The sequence below is a fragment of the Salvia miltiorrhiza genome, chromosome 7, assembly GCF_028751815.1.
Source record: "Salvia miltiorrhiza cultivar Shanhuang (shh) chromosome 7, IMPLAD_Smil_shh, whole genome shotgun sequence".
In the NCBI taxonomy this organism is placed as follows: Eukaryota; Viridiplantae; Streptophyta; class Magnoliopsida; order Lamiales; family Lamiaceae; genus Salvia; species Salvia miltiorrhiza.
The window spans coordinates 34176161-34189856 of NC_080393.1; the positions used below are offsets into that span (position 1 = coordinate 34176161).

Sequence of the window (13696 nt, forward strand, 5' to 3'; positions counted from 1 at the left end):
TGACAAAAACTTTAATTTGATATATAATATATAAAAAATAAGTTTAAAATAAGAATTTTATTCAAATTAAAAGTTTCAAAGTTATTTTCTTTTCTCTCTCCTTTCTCTTAGTATTTTATACTACAAGTCTATACTATATTAAAAAGGGAGTTTTCAATTTGAAATTGATTTAGATGGCAATTTTGTAAATTATGAAGAAATTATAGTTATAATTTATGTAAAATTCAAATAACTACATTAATACAAGTTATTATTAATATCATTCATTAATTATTAATTATGTAAACAAATAACCGTTCATTAGTGGCCACAAACCGTTAATTTTTTTTATAGGTGACTATAAGTTAGTATGTGCTAAGCCTTCATTTTACATATTTCCATGTATTTTATACTAAGCCAAAAATTATAAAATTAAAGATTGGTAAATTTTTAATATATTTAATAATTTGATTGGTATATATATATTTTCTATCAACATTTAAAAATTTTATAATTTTAGATATTTTACACGATTACACATTTATACTATTCATATAATTTTAAGTTCCTTACACACACTCTTCATATAATTTTATATAAATATAATTTAAAATTTTAAAAACATAAAATATTTTTCGTGCATCGCACGAATGGCAAATCTAGTATATATATATATAGGGGAGGGATCTATAGAGAATCACCCCTTAGTAAAGAATAGAGAATAAATCTAGGCCTTTAGATCTACACAATCAGAAGGCGGATTTTAATTCGAAAAATTCAGAAAAAAAGAAGGAAAATCACGTTAATTAAAGATTTCAACATTTGACTACACGGAGGGGTTTTTTCGGGAATTTACCACTAAGGTAAATCTGGAAGTTTCCGACTTTCACTCTCTCAAATCGCTCCAAACCGTCTTCTGTAGAATAGGGTTTTTTTCGAACATCCATAATCTTATTTCCAAAGTTTTTCCTGCAGATTGAAGGCGACATATGAATATTTTCCTTCATATGGGAGACGATTCGGAAAAAGGTAAGTTTTCCAAAAATAAAATCTAGTTTTGTTCAACAAATTTAGTTTTCATTTTGTTCTTTTTGATGATTTCGATTGAAACCTTGTTTTTTCTATTTTTTTCGTACAGATTTGAGAGAGATTGTCCTTGAGCAAAGTGGTGGCGATGCCGCAGGGAATCGAAAGTGGGCAGCGGCGCCACCCTCCAGTTTTCGTCGGATTTCTCCGCAGTAAGGACAACATGTGCTCCACAACGCCTCTGGCCCGACTACATCTGGTTCGGATCGGTCGTCGGCCACATTTGGTGGTGCACGAGCACGGCGCACCCTGCCGCTCTGTTCTGCTGCCTGCTCGAGTCGACACTAATTGACCTCGTTGATGTTTGGGTGCAGTGAAATAGGGTGAAGAATGTGGAGATTCAAGAACTTTTGCTTCTATTTGGTTGTTCTCGACTTTTGCTGTGTTAGAGCATTCTTGTACCATTAATGAAGATTGAATTATTGTGTTTGGTTATGTTAGAAATTGGGTGAGTGATTATGATATAATGGGGGAAGTTTACTGATTGAGGAGGTTTGCAGAGGAACTCAAACATGATTGAGGGGGTGTTGAACGATCGTCTGGGGAAGAAAGTTCGGGTGAAAGTTCAAGTATTGTTATTGACTCGTTCTCGTGTTGTAATATTCAATTAAACTTAAAATATATTCATTAAGTTTCATGACTTATTCAAAATAATAATAAGCATATATAACAACAAGAGTATTAGTTAATTTATTCAGTTTCTTGTTTTACTTATTCGGTTTATAACAAAGTGGTATTCGATGAATTTTCAATATTATTCTCTATAATTTTAGTGAATTATGCAGTTAGCTTATGTGATGTTTTCGTCCATATTTACACATTTGTAGGCGATTGATTCCTTATTCACATAAATATGATGTTTATTCGGTAAATGTTGCACAATATTCAGATACGATTTATCATGAAAAATGCTACTTTATTCAACAAAATAGTTTCCTTATTCACAATTTATGAGTATCATATAAATTATTCAGCAAACAATTATCCTTATTCGCATAAATATGATTTTTATTCAGTACGTCATTAACAATATTCGAATACGATATATTCATGAATAACGTTACTTTATTCAACAAAATATTTTCTTTACTCACAATTTATGAGTAACAGTTACGTTTTTCTGCAAATTAGTATTCCTATTCGCAAAAATATAATTCTTATTTGGGTACGTTTTGAACAATATTCAAATACAATATAATTATTTATTATCACACAAAGAACCAAATTAATATGTACAGGTTTTGAAATAATGAAAAAAATAAAATGCTACATGAATTACTAATTTTATTTAAGCGATTAAGAGTTAAATTATGAATAATTAATTACTGGACTAATAAAAATATAAATTAGGTGAAGATTCTATTATTTATTCATATAAATTAGGTAAAAAATTATGAATATTTGAATAACATATTCAAGTCTTTCTTGATGATATGAAATATTTAACATAGAATATTTCGAACAATCGTAATAAAATTACAAACATTTAAATAAAATATTCAATTTTTTTTTACTGACATAAAATATTTAACATTAAAAAATACGAATAAGCATAAAAAAATAGCGAACATCTAAATAAAATATTTAATTTATTTATGATAGTAATCTGTCTACATTTGCAAGATACTTTTCTGCATTTAACGAATAATTTATAAAATACAAAAAAAAAATTATTAACAAATATCACTACCGGCAGCATTTTAATAGAAGACATTAAATAATTTAACAATAAATAAATCAATTTTAATTTCCAATTTTTTTTAGAACATTTGGAAAGTAACCAAACGGGTGGTGAGGAATAGTGAATACACTTAGGGGACGGCTGGTAACTAGTAATGAGGTGGGAATGGAATACCCATTCCTTTATTAATTCCTAAACTTACGGCTGGTGATTTAATTCAGTTGGGAATAGCTATTCCCATGGGAATTACTAATCCCTTATTTACGGTATTACTGATTCCCTTCTCTCCTATGGTATTACGTAATCCTAATTCTAAGGAATGGATTTCATTTTAATTTTGGATAAAAATCTTCCTATTTATTTATTCTTATGATAAATTAAACATCAAACCTAGTAATATCTTCCACACGCACTGATACGCAAACGAAATTGTTTAATAATATAAAAGGAAAAAATATTAAAAATATTAGCACAACTAAAGATGTGGAATCTAACTTCCGAAATTAACGAGATATGGTCAATGGATATAATGAATGGGACGGTTATAAGAAAAGGATAATTACCTTGTTAGCCTTTATTAATATTTACGCATTAATTAAAACAACTCCTAATCACCGTTAGATTTCTCAAATCCAACGGATTATATGCATTCTTCATTCTCCCTATATGTAGCCTTCTTTTTTGATCCATTCCCTATATATATATGTATATATATATATATATATATATATATATATAGCATTGAGTTTCGGCAGTACCGCGTCCTTAGGTAGTATGTAATATCAAATCTGAACCACACATTGCATATATGTGGCGCACTAAGAACGCGACAGTGCATGTGGCAGAGGGCTTCCAAGGATTTTCAAAGCAAAAAATACACGCATGAGTAAAATGAGAATAAAATATTAGACATTAAAAAATATATACATATATATTTTAAATTTTTTATTTTTACTCGGTGGCATACAATGCATATAATTGAACACAAATATGCATACCATTGTACACAAAAAGTATTACACTATGCGACCCGTCTTGCCTGTAGTAGCCCGCTCTTTTATTTATGATAAAAACTAGTAAATGCAATTTTTTATAAATGAATCCAGTTTATGGTTCTGATTTTTTTTATCAGAGGCAGAGTTATTATTCTAGCGTTATATTTTTATAACGTATGAAAAAAAAAAAAAAAAAAAAAAACGCGACGAGGATTATTGAGCAATCAATAATTATTATTTCCAAGTTATAACTGACTTAGCAAAGTCATGTTATTTATTAATCGAGAAACAGAAGCAGTTATATTTTATTAGTGCTACTAGAAGTCGAGAAATTATTCCGACTGCAACGCAAATTTAATCTACGGATTTAATCTAGATTCATATTACTGTATTAGCATCACCAAGGCATGAGGATATAATTCATTTATTCATCAATCTCATTCTCATACTTTACAAACTCTTATAACCAATTACAGTTTCACCTATCAATGCTATGAAGTAGATACATGAATATGTTAGACATATATGTAAGCATACAATCATCATTATTTTTTTCCACTCCCTAATGTCTCCTACACTATACACGCATAATCTCCACTTCTCCACTCCACCAACTATCTCCACCACCTTTTGCTTTCTTCCACTACATTTTTTTCTCACCACCCTTTCCACTCCACTAATTCCACTACACCAAACTTTCCACCTACTCCCTTCCCCACCACACGCAAGAATGCATCTAACATTCCATTATACAGGCAACAATCTTTTCATCATCTTCATTCTTCACTAAGGAACCGAAGAGCAGCCACGAGTTCTGCCATAAGCACACTGCTCCGGCAGTGTTTTGCAAGGCGATTCCAGCCATCCAAAAGGTTCCCAAAAATTCCCAAATTAATTGTGTATCATCTTTCATATGTTTTCTATACTTTGGCAAAATTTCAGAAGGTTTGAAGCTCTTATGATTTATTTATGAATTTGTAAACATCACTGCCCATCTGGAATACATTTTTGGTAAACAATCTTTGGGAGGCCATAAGTAAAGTTTCAATCGGTGAAAACCTTTGAAACTTGAATATGTCACTCTAGACTCCCGTATCTTTCTTTTGACATCGGCCTCACCATTTTTGAATAAGGGAAACAACCGGTATAAATTCTTGAAATCTAGTTCTTATTCCATGTACCATCCAGTAGATTTTACAAACCTACGACTTTGAGGTGGCAAAGCCCGACTTAAATCTTTGATTCTCAAGCCTAGCTTTCTACTGAATATTCAATGACATGTTGGGAACTTACTTGCTTAGTTTTAGAATTTTTGGTGAAGCCTAAAGTTGGTTTTCTGATTTATGTTATGAATCTGCCAAACTTGAACGCTTTTTGTGCACTGAACTTTAGACAGTCATATCTTCTAAACCATGAATGTTCTTAGAGTAAATCCAACTGGAGAGTGTTATGATCTCTCCCTAGTTTCCAGATTGACCCTTGGGGTTCCCAGTGGAGTTTTGTAAAGGGAGATATGAATTTTTAAAGAAAGCCCACTGACTTGGTTGTAATCTGGAAATCTGAAATTTTCAGATTTTTGCTTGTTAAATACCCATCTTTGAGAGGGCATATCTTGCTCGTTTGAATTGTTTTTCATTCGATTCAAATTGGAGAATGATCCTTGAAATGTCTAGTTTCCAGAATGTATTTTGGAGCATCATTTGGAGATCCGAGGCAGATTTGGTGTCTGTTGCAAAACAACCCCTTAAGAGCTCAAGTTGTTGAATTATTTTCTATGTATCAAAGTTTATTTTAAAGGATGTTTCATGAAAGATTTCGTATATGTGCGTAACAAGTTTGGGACTATTTATTTTAAATGAGGTCCGTTCTTTATTTAAATTATGATGGACTTTTAATGAATATTTTTGGGATTAAACTCTTATTTCTTGATTTATATAAATTATTTTTTTAAGGACTTATAAATATGAATTTCGTAGGCCTACTGACCTACTGTGATCGACGGTTTGTCGATGTCTAATAGCTTTGAAAATTTTATAGCAAGTCCTGACATGAGTCTTGAGTACCCTGGTAAAATTTCAAGCCATTCCAACTTCGTTTGATACTTCTTTAAAATGCAAAACCTAAACTGCACATTACTACCGAGAATTTCAGAAAACAGATGAAAGAGTCATTTATTTCAGTAGCTTCCTGTGTGATCTAGCTTTCCAAATTTTTATGGTATTCACCTTATTGTGTTAGCTAGATATCCACCAAAGTTGAGCCCAGTTTGACAACGTTTACTATTTTTAAAAAATCCAAGTTTTCGATTGTTCAAAACTGCCGAACATGGTAGATCGTGGTAAAAACGTCATATCTCTCAAACCACTTGGAGTTTTCGACTCTACTTTTTTTTATATGAAACTAGATTCGAAGATCTTTCTTTCAGTATGAGTCTCGAGTCCAGGAGATGTCGGAGTCAGAACAGATTAAATTTTGAAGTTGAGTCAGTGTAAAAACAGAGCATGTTTTAATGATGTTTTTGGACTTCGGACTTTAAAGCGAACTATTATCATTTATTTCTTTAAAGCCACTGGTTTATTTAATTAATTGGCTACTCTCTTTTGAGCCTATTAATTATTTGAGGTTACGCTAGTAATGATGTAACGAATTATGGATGCTAGAACCCTAAAACACTAAAAGATACCCTAGGCACGTAGAATTAGACTTTGTCTTATGACAATTACTTCACGAACTTATCGACTCTTCATCAATGAAGGTCCGGGCGACAGAAAGTGAAGCCGAAGAAGAAACGACTCCACGCCAGCTTTAAGAACAATTGAGGTGGGCAATTTCTTACGCGTAAATAAAATGCTATGCAAGTGTTATGCTTTAAAATGCAAATTGGATCTTCAAGTATGGTATGCTTTATTACGCTTAAATGAGTTAAGCTTTATTATGATGCACATTAAATGATTACGCTTATTTACGCTTGAATGCTTTACGCTGATAAGTTTATGCTTATGTTTGATGCTTGCGTCTGTTGGGGGAGGCCTCCCTCAACAGTACGATGCCGTGTCCGCTGAGGAGGGCCTTCCTCACGGCGCGATGCCCGTGTCCGCTGAGAGAGGCCTCTCTCGCGGCGCGATGCCAGTATGCCAGTGTTACAGCGTCTATTGGGGGAGGCCTCCCTCAATAGTACGATGCCGTGACCGCTGAGGGAGGCCCCCTTCACGGCGCGATGCCCGTGTTCGTTGGGGAAGGCCTTCTCCACGACACGATGCGTGTTTATGATTATTGATGATGAAGAATGCGCTCATGCTATTTATGAATTTGGAAATGTTTAATGAGCAAAGGATTTGAAAGAAACTTATGCCTCTTATGCGATGTTGTGAAATTGTTAATGATGTTATGTTATATGCTTGGCAACTGCCCACTAAGTACTCTTGTACTTAGCCTTTCGATGTTTATGTTTGTGCAGGTTGAGCTGTGATGGGCGATGAAGTGTTGTTGCTGAGTAGAGTTTTTGTCGAACTTAAAGTAGGCTCAGAAAGGATACATGTCTTCATACATGTATCTCAGTTATGCATTCCGCTGTAAACACTGATTATTTCAGTTACACCTTCCGTTGCAAACTCTGATAATGTTTTAGCCAAGCCCCTAACGATGCCTTTTTCCTTTTTAAGGAATATAACGCGTATACAAGTTCTTTGAGTACCCTTTTTATGCGAACTATGCCTTTTTCCTTTTTAAGGAATATTTCACGCGTATTCAAGCTCTTTGAGTATTCTTTTATGCACCCCTTTCTAAACCCGCTTCTTAATTTCCCTTCCCCAGTCATGGTTTTCCCGGATTAATTATCCTTAATTAAGGCCGGTCGTGACAGAGTGGTATCAGAGCAGATCGTTTGCTCTGAGCCTAAGAGTTTATTTAAGCCAAACTTAGAATGGATCACTAAAGTGTCTAGAGTTCAATCGACAAAGCTCAGCACTTCATCGTATCACACTCAACGAAGCAGAATGGTATGCTCTTCCAAGTTTTGAGTTAATGTTTACAAAAAGTGAAAATTATCGTAATAGCAAAGTGAGTAACTGTTAATAACTATGTTATGTTGTTATTGAATGAAATGATTTACGCAAGCGCGATTAAGTATGCCTATGGAATGAATCCCTATGAACATAGAGCTATTAAGATATGAGATCACCACTACGACAGAACATAGAAGCAAACATAGAAAAAAATTAGATTGTATCTTTTGGTGGCTATAGTGAAGGAAGCAAGATAAGTGATACGTATAGAAAAAAAAAATTTCTTAAGCTGATGATATTATAGCCACTATAAATCTCCATGACTTATGCTTAAGTATCCAGTTTAGATGATGTGATAATATATGCTTAAGGATTGTTATGACTCATAGATTTGAGATGCTAAGGACCCTTAAAGCTTACTACATCAATGATCAATGATGTCATTGGAGTCATGACTTGTTTACAAGTTATATTAAGTTGACATTTACAAGAATTCTTATGAGGCTTGTATTAGATTATGCTAGAGTGTACTAATTGGCACATCTTTGCTATCAGAATGCCGCCTAAGAGAGGACGCCCTGCGAAAAACAATAACAATCGCAGAAACCGTAACGCTGTACCCGAAGAACCACAAGATGCTCGAGGACATAACCCATCCTCTCCGCCTCCGACTAGGAGAGTCGAAGAACTCTTTTTAAGGCAAAATCCACCTACGTTTGACGGAACGAGTGAACCGGCTGAAGCTGAGATTTGGGTGCGTGCAATGGAACGCATTTTCAACTTTCTACGTTGTACTGATGAGGAGCGCCTATCTTGCGTCTCTTTCCAACTAACAGGATCAGCTGACTTCTGGTGGGAAGCACGTCGAAAAATTCTGACACCTGAACAATGGGCAAGTTATACTTGGGAAGATTTTAAGACGGGATTATATGATAAATATATTCCGAAAAGCTATAGGAAGAAGAAAGAAGCTGAGTTCTACGAGTTGAAGCAAGGAAATAAATCTGTGGTTGAATACGACAAGGAATTCTGCAACCTGTCTAGGTTTGCTCCGCAACAAGTGGACACAGATGAGAAGATGGCAGAGAAATTTTGTGCCGGTCTACGGTACGAAATTAAGATGGCTCTAGCAAGCCACGGAGGACTCTCATACACGGAGTCTCTGAACAGGGCACTTGACGTTGAAGCTGCAATGCCGTCGGACAAGTCAGCCCCATTGTTGATCTCAACGCCAAATGATCCACCAGTAGCCTCACATACTCTCAAAGGGAAGCGCAAGTGGGACAACAACGAAGACAATATCAATCAGACTAGTAAGAAAGTGTGGCAAGAATATGAACGGGCCGAACAGTTTATTCAACCAAGGCACGAGGCACAGACTAACCTCGAGCGAACTGGGGGTAACCAAGGTCAGAAAGGAGTTTTACCTTGCCCAAATTGTGGTAAGATGCATAGGGGTATTTGTCGGGCTGGAACTAACGGTTGTTACAATTGTGGCCAAAAAGGTCACTACTCCACGCAATGCCCCAATAGACAACGAGGTTCAGCAGTTGGGAACACCCGCACCCCCTTGCCAGCAATACGTGGACACTTGCGAAATCAGCCTCAATCACATCAGTGAAAATCTTATGGAGACACCGCAGACAAGAAAAGCTACGTGGGAGCTTGAAAACAAGATGAAGGAAAAATACCCCGAATTGTTTTAGCAGAGATATGCAAATTTCGGGACGAAATTTTTGTTAAGAGGGGTAGTATGTAGTAGCCCGCTCTTTTATTTATGATAAAAACTAGTAAATGCAATTTTTTATAAATGAATCCAGTTTATGGTTCTGATTTTTTTTATCAGAGGCAGAGTTATTATTCTAGCGTTATATTTTTATAACGTATGAAAAAAAAAAAAAAAAAAAAAAAACGCGACGAGGATTATTGAGCAATCAATAATTATTATTTCCAAGTTATAACTGACTTAGCAAAGTCATGTTATTTATTAATCGAGAAACAGAAGCAGTTATATTTTATTAGTGCTACTAGAAGTCGAGAAATTATTCCGACTGCAACGCAAATTTAATCTACGGATTTAATCTAGATTCATATTACTGTATTAGCATCACCAAGGCATGAGGATATAATTCATTTATTCATCAATCTCATTCTCATACTTTACAAACTCTTATAACCAATTACAGTTTCACCTATCAATGCTATGAAGTAGATACATGAATATGTTAGACATATATGTAAGCATACAATCATCATTATTTTTTTCCACTCCCTAATGTCTCCTACACTATACACGCATAATCTCCACTTCTCCACTCCACCAACTATCTCCACCACCTTTTGCTTTCTTCCACTACATTTTTTCTCACCACCCTTTCCACTCCACTAATTCCACTACACCAAACTTTCCACCTACTCCCTTCCCCACCACACGCAAGAATGCATCTAACATTCCATTATACAGGCAACAATCTTTTCATCATCTTCATTCTTCACTAAGGAACCGAAGAGCAGCCACGAGTTCTGCCATAAGCACACTGCTCCGGCAGTGTTTTGCAAGGCGATTCCAGCCATCCAAAAGGTTCCCAAAAATTCCCAAATTAATTGTGTATCATCTTTCATATGTTTTCTATACTTTGGCAAAATTTCAGAAGGTTTGAAGCTCTTATGATTTATTTATGAATTTGTAAACATCACTGCCCATCTGGAATACATTTTTGGTAAACAATCTTTGGGAGGCCATAAGTAAAGTTTCAATCGGTGAAAACCTTTGAAACTTGAATATGTCACTCTAGACTCCCGTATCTTTCTTTTGACATCGGCCTCACCATTTTTGAATAAGGGAAACAACCGGTATAAATTCTTGAAATCTAGTTCTTATTCCATGTACCATCCAGTAGATTTTACAAACCTACGACTTTGAGGTGGCAAAGCCCGACTTAAATCTTTGATTCTCAAGCCTAGCTTTCTACTGAATATTCAATGACATGTTGGGAACTTACTTGCTTAGTTTTAGAATTTTTGGTGAAGCCTAAAGTTGGTTTTCTGATTTATGTTATGAATCTGCCAAACTTGAACGCTTTTTGTGCACTGAACTTTAGACAGTCATATCTTCTAAACCATGAATGTTCTTAGAGTAAATCCAACTGGAGAGTGTTATGATCTCTCCCTAGTTTCCAGATTGACCCTTGGGGTTCCCAGTGGAGTTTTGTAAAGGGAGATATGAATTTTTAAAGAAAGCCCACTGACTTGGTTGTAATCTGGAAATCTGAAATTTTCAGATTTTTGCTTGTTAAATACCCATCTTTGAGAGGGCATATCTTGCTCGTTTGAATTGTTTTTCATTCGATTCAAATTGGAGAATGATCCTTGAAATGTCTAGTTTCCAGAATGTATTTTGGAGCATCATTTGGAGATCCGAGGCAGATTTGGTGTCTGTTGCAAAACAACCCCTTAAGAGCTCAAGTTGTTGAATTATTTTCTATGTATCAAAGTTTATTTTAAAGGATGTTTCATGAAAGATTTCGTATATGTGCGTAACAAGTTTGGGACTATTTATTTTAAATGAGGTCCGTTCTTTATTTAAATTATGATGGACTTTTAATGAATATTTTTGGGATTAAACTCTTATTTCTTGATTTATATAAATTATTTTTTTAAGGACTTATAAATATGAATTTCGTAGGCCTACTGACCTACTGTGATCGACGGTTTGTCGATGTCTAATAGCTTTGAAAATTTTATAGCAAGTCCTGACATGAGTCTTGAGTACCCTGGTAAAATTTCAAGCCATTCCAACTTCGTTTGATACTTCTTTAAAATGCAAAACCTAAACTGCACATTACTACCGAGAATTTCAGAAAACAGATGAAAGAGTCATTTATTTCAGTAGCTTCCTGTGTGATCTAGCTTTCCAAATTTTTATGGTATTCACCTTATTGTGTTAGCTAGATATCCACCAAAGTTGAGCCCAGTTTGACAACGTTTACTATTTTTAAAAAATCCAAGTTTTCGATTGTTCAAAACTGCCGAACATGGTAGATCGTGGTAAAAACGTCATATCTCTCAAACCACTTGGAGTTTTCGACTCTACTTTTTTTTATATGAAACTAGATTCGAAGATCTTTCTTTCAGTATGAGTCTCGAGTCCAGGAGATGTCGGAGTCAGAACAGATTAAATTTTGAAGTTGAGTCAGTGTAAAAACAGAGCATGTTTTAATGATGTTTTTGGACTTCGGACTTTAAAGCGAACTATTATCATTTATTTCTTTAAAGCCACTGGTTTATTTAATTAATTGGCTACTCTCTTTTGAGCCTATTAATTATTTGAGGTTACGCTAGTAATGATGTAACGAATTATGGATGCTAGAACCCTAAAACACTAAAAGATACCCTAGGCACGTAGAATTAGACTTTGTCTTATGACAATTACTTCACGAACTTATCGACTCTTCATCAATGAAGGTCCGGGCGACAGAAAGTGAAGCCGAAGAAGAAACGACTCCACGCCAGCTTTAAGAACAATTGAGGTGGGCAATTTCTTACGCGTAAATAAAATGCTATGCAAGTGTTATGCTTTAAAATGCAAATTGGATCTTCAAGTATGGTATGCTTTATTACGCTTAAATGAGTTAAGCTTTATTATGATGCACATTAAATGATTACGCTTATTTACGCTTGAATGCTTTACGCTGATAAGTTTATGCTTATGTTTGATGCTTGCGTCTGTTGGGGGAGGCCTCCCTCAACAGTACGATGCCGTGTCCGCTGAGGAGGGCCTTCCTCACGGCGCGATGCCCGTGTCCGCTGAGAGAGGCCTCTCTCGCGGCGCGATGCCAGTATGCCAGTGTTACAGCGTCTATTGGGGGAGGCCTCCCTCAATAGTACGATGCCGTGACCGCTGAGGGAGGCCCCCTTCACGGCGCGATGCCCGTGTTCGTTGGGGAAGGCCTTCTCCACGACACGATGCGTGTTTATGATTATTGATGATGAAGAATGCGCTCATGCTATTTATGAATTTGGAAATGTTTAATGAGCAAAGGATTTGAAAGAAACTTATGCCTCTTATGCGATGTTGTGAAATTGTTAATGATGTTATGTTATATGCTTGGCAACTGCCCACTAAGTACTCTTGTACTTAGCCTTTCGATGTTTATGTTTGTGCAGGTTGAGCTGTGATGGGCGATGAAGTGTTGTTGCTGAGTAGAGTTTTTGTCGAACTTAAAGTAGGCTCAGAAAGGATACATGTCTTCATACATGTATCTCAGTTATGCATTCCGCTGTAAACACTGATTATTTCAGTTACACCTTCCGTTGCAAACTCTGATAATGTTTTAGCCAAGCCCCTAACGATGCCTTTTTCCTTTTTAAGGAATATAACGCGTATACAAGTTCTTTGAGTACCCTTTTTATGCGAACTATGCCTTTTTCCTTTTTAAGGAATATTTCACGCGTATTCAAGCTCTTTGAGTATTCTTTTATGCACCCCTTTCTAAACCCGCTTCTTAATTTCCCTTCCCCAGTCATGGTTTTCCCGGATTAATTATCCTTAATTAAGGCCGGTCGTGACATTGCCGCTGCTCGCCGCATTGATTATCGCAGGAGAAAGAGTGGAGATATACAATAAATTAGGATAATAGATTAAAAAATATTATCCATGTACATTTGCAAGCAACATTATACATATTTGTATGCAATATCGTGTATAGTTATATTCAACATTATGCATATTAAAAACGAGCTAATTTTTAAAAAATGATAAAAACTCTAAAATATTATATTTTAAAGGGGACAATAATACCCTTTCATTATTTTTAAAAAAAATTGGAAGGCCTCTGCCACGTGTCGTATTATTATGTGTCCGCATAAACACAATGTGTGATCTAAATTTGGATCTATATATACTATCAAATAGAAAGGATATACCAGATCTCAACCATACATACATACAT

General features: G+C 35.1%; 1 protein-coding gene and 1 long non-coding RNA gene across 8 annotated transcripts; both read left to right on the top strand.

Moving 5' to 3' along the window:
* The first annotated feature begins 694 nt into the window (after positions 1 to 694).
* On the top strand, positions 695 to 1716 carry LOC130996130 (uncharacterized). Its single transcript, XR_009092409.1, has 2 exons — positions 695 to 1008; positions 1118 to 1716. It is a non-coding gene; the product is annotated as an uncharacterized LOC130996130 (long non-coding RNA).
* Positions 1717 to 4133: 2417 nt separating this feature from the next.
* LOC130996131 (uncharacterized) lies at positions 4134 to 13200 on the top strand. Of its 7 annotated transcripts, XM_057921636.1 has the most exons (6): positions 4134 to 4613; positions 6497 to 6561; positions 7199 to 7739; positions 8301 to 10326; positions 12210 to 12274; positions 12912 to 13200. In XM_057921636.1, exon 4 carries the CDS (start codon positions 8302 to 8304, stop codon positions 9364 to 9366), a length of 1065 nt encoding a protein of 354 aa, XP_057777619.1. In that variant the 5' UTR covers positions 4134 to 4613; positions 6497 to 6561; positions 7199 to 7739; position 8301; the 3' UTR covers positions 9367 to 10326; positions 12210 to 12274; positions 12912 to 13200. The 7 variants fall into 7 exon arrangements, with proteins under 7 accessions (XP_057777619.1, XP_057777620.1, XP_057777623.1 ...); XM_057921637.1 differs by having other exon boundaries at positions 8301 to 12274; XM_057921640.1 differs by lacking the exon at positions 12210 to 12274.
* The last annotated feature ends 496 nt before the right edge of the window (positions 13201 to 13696 follow it).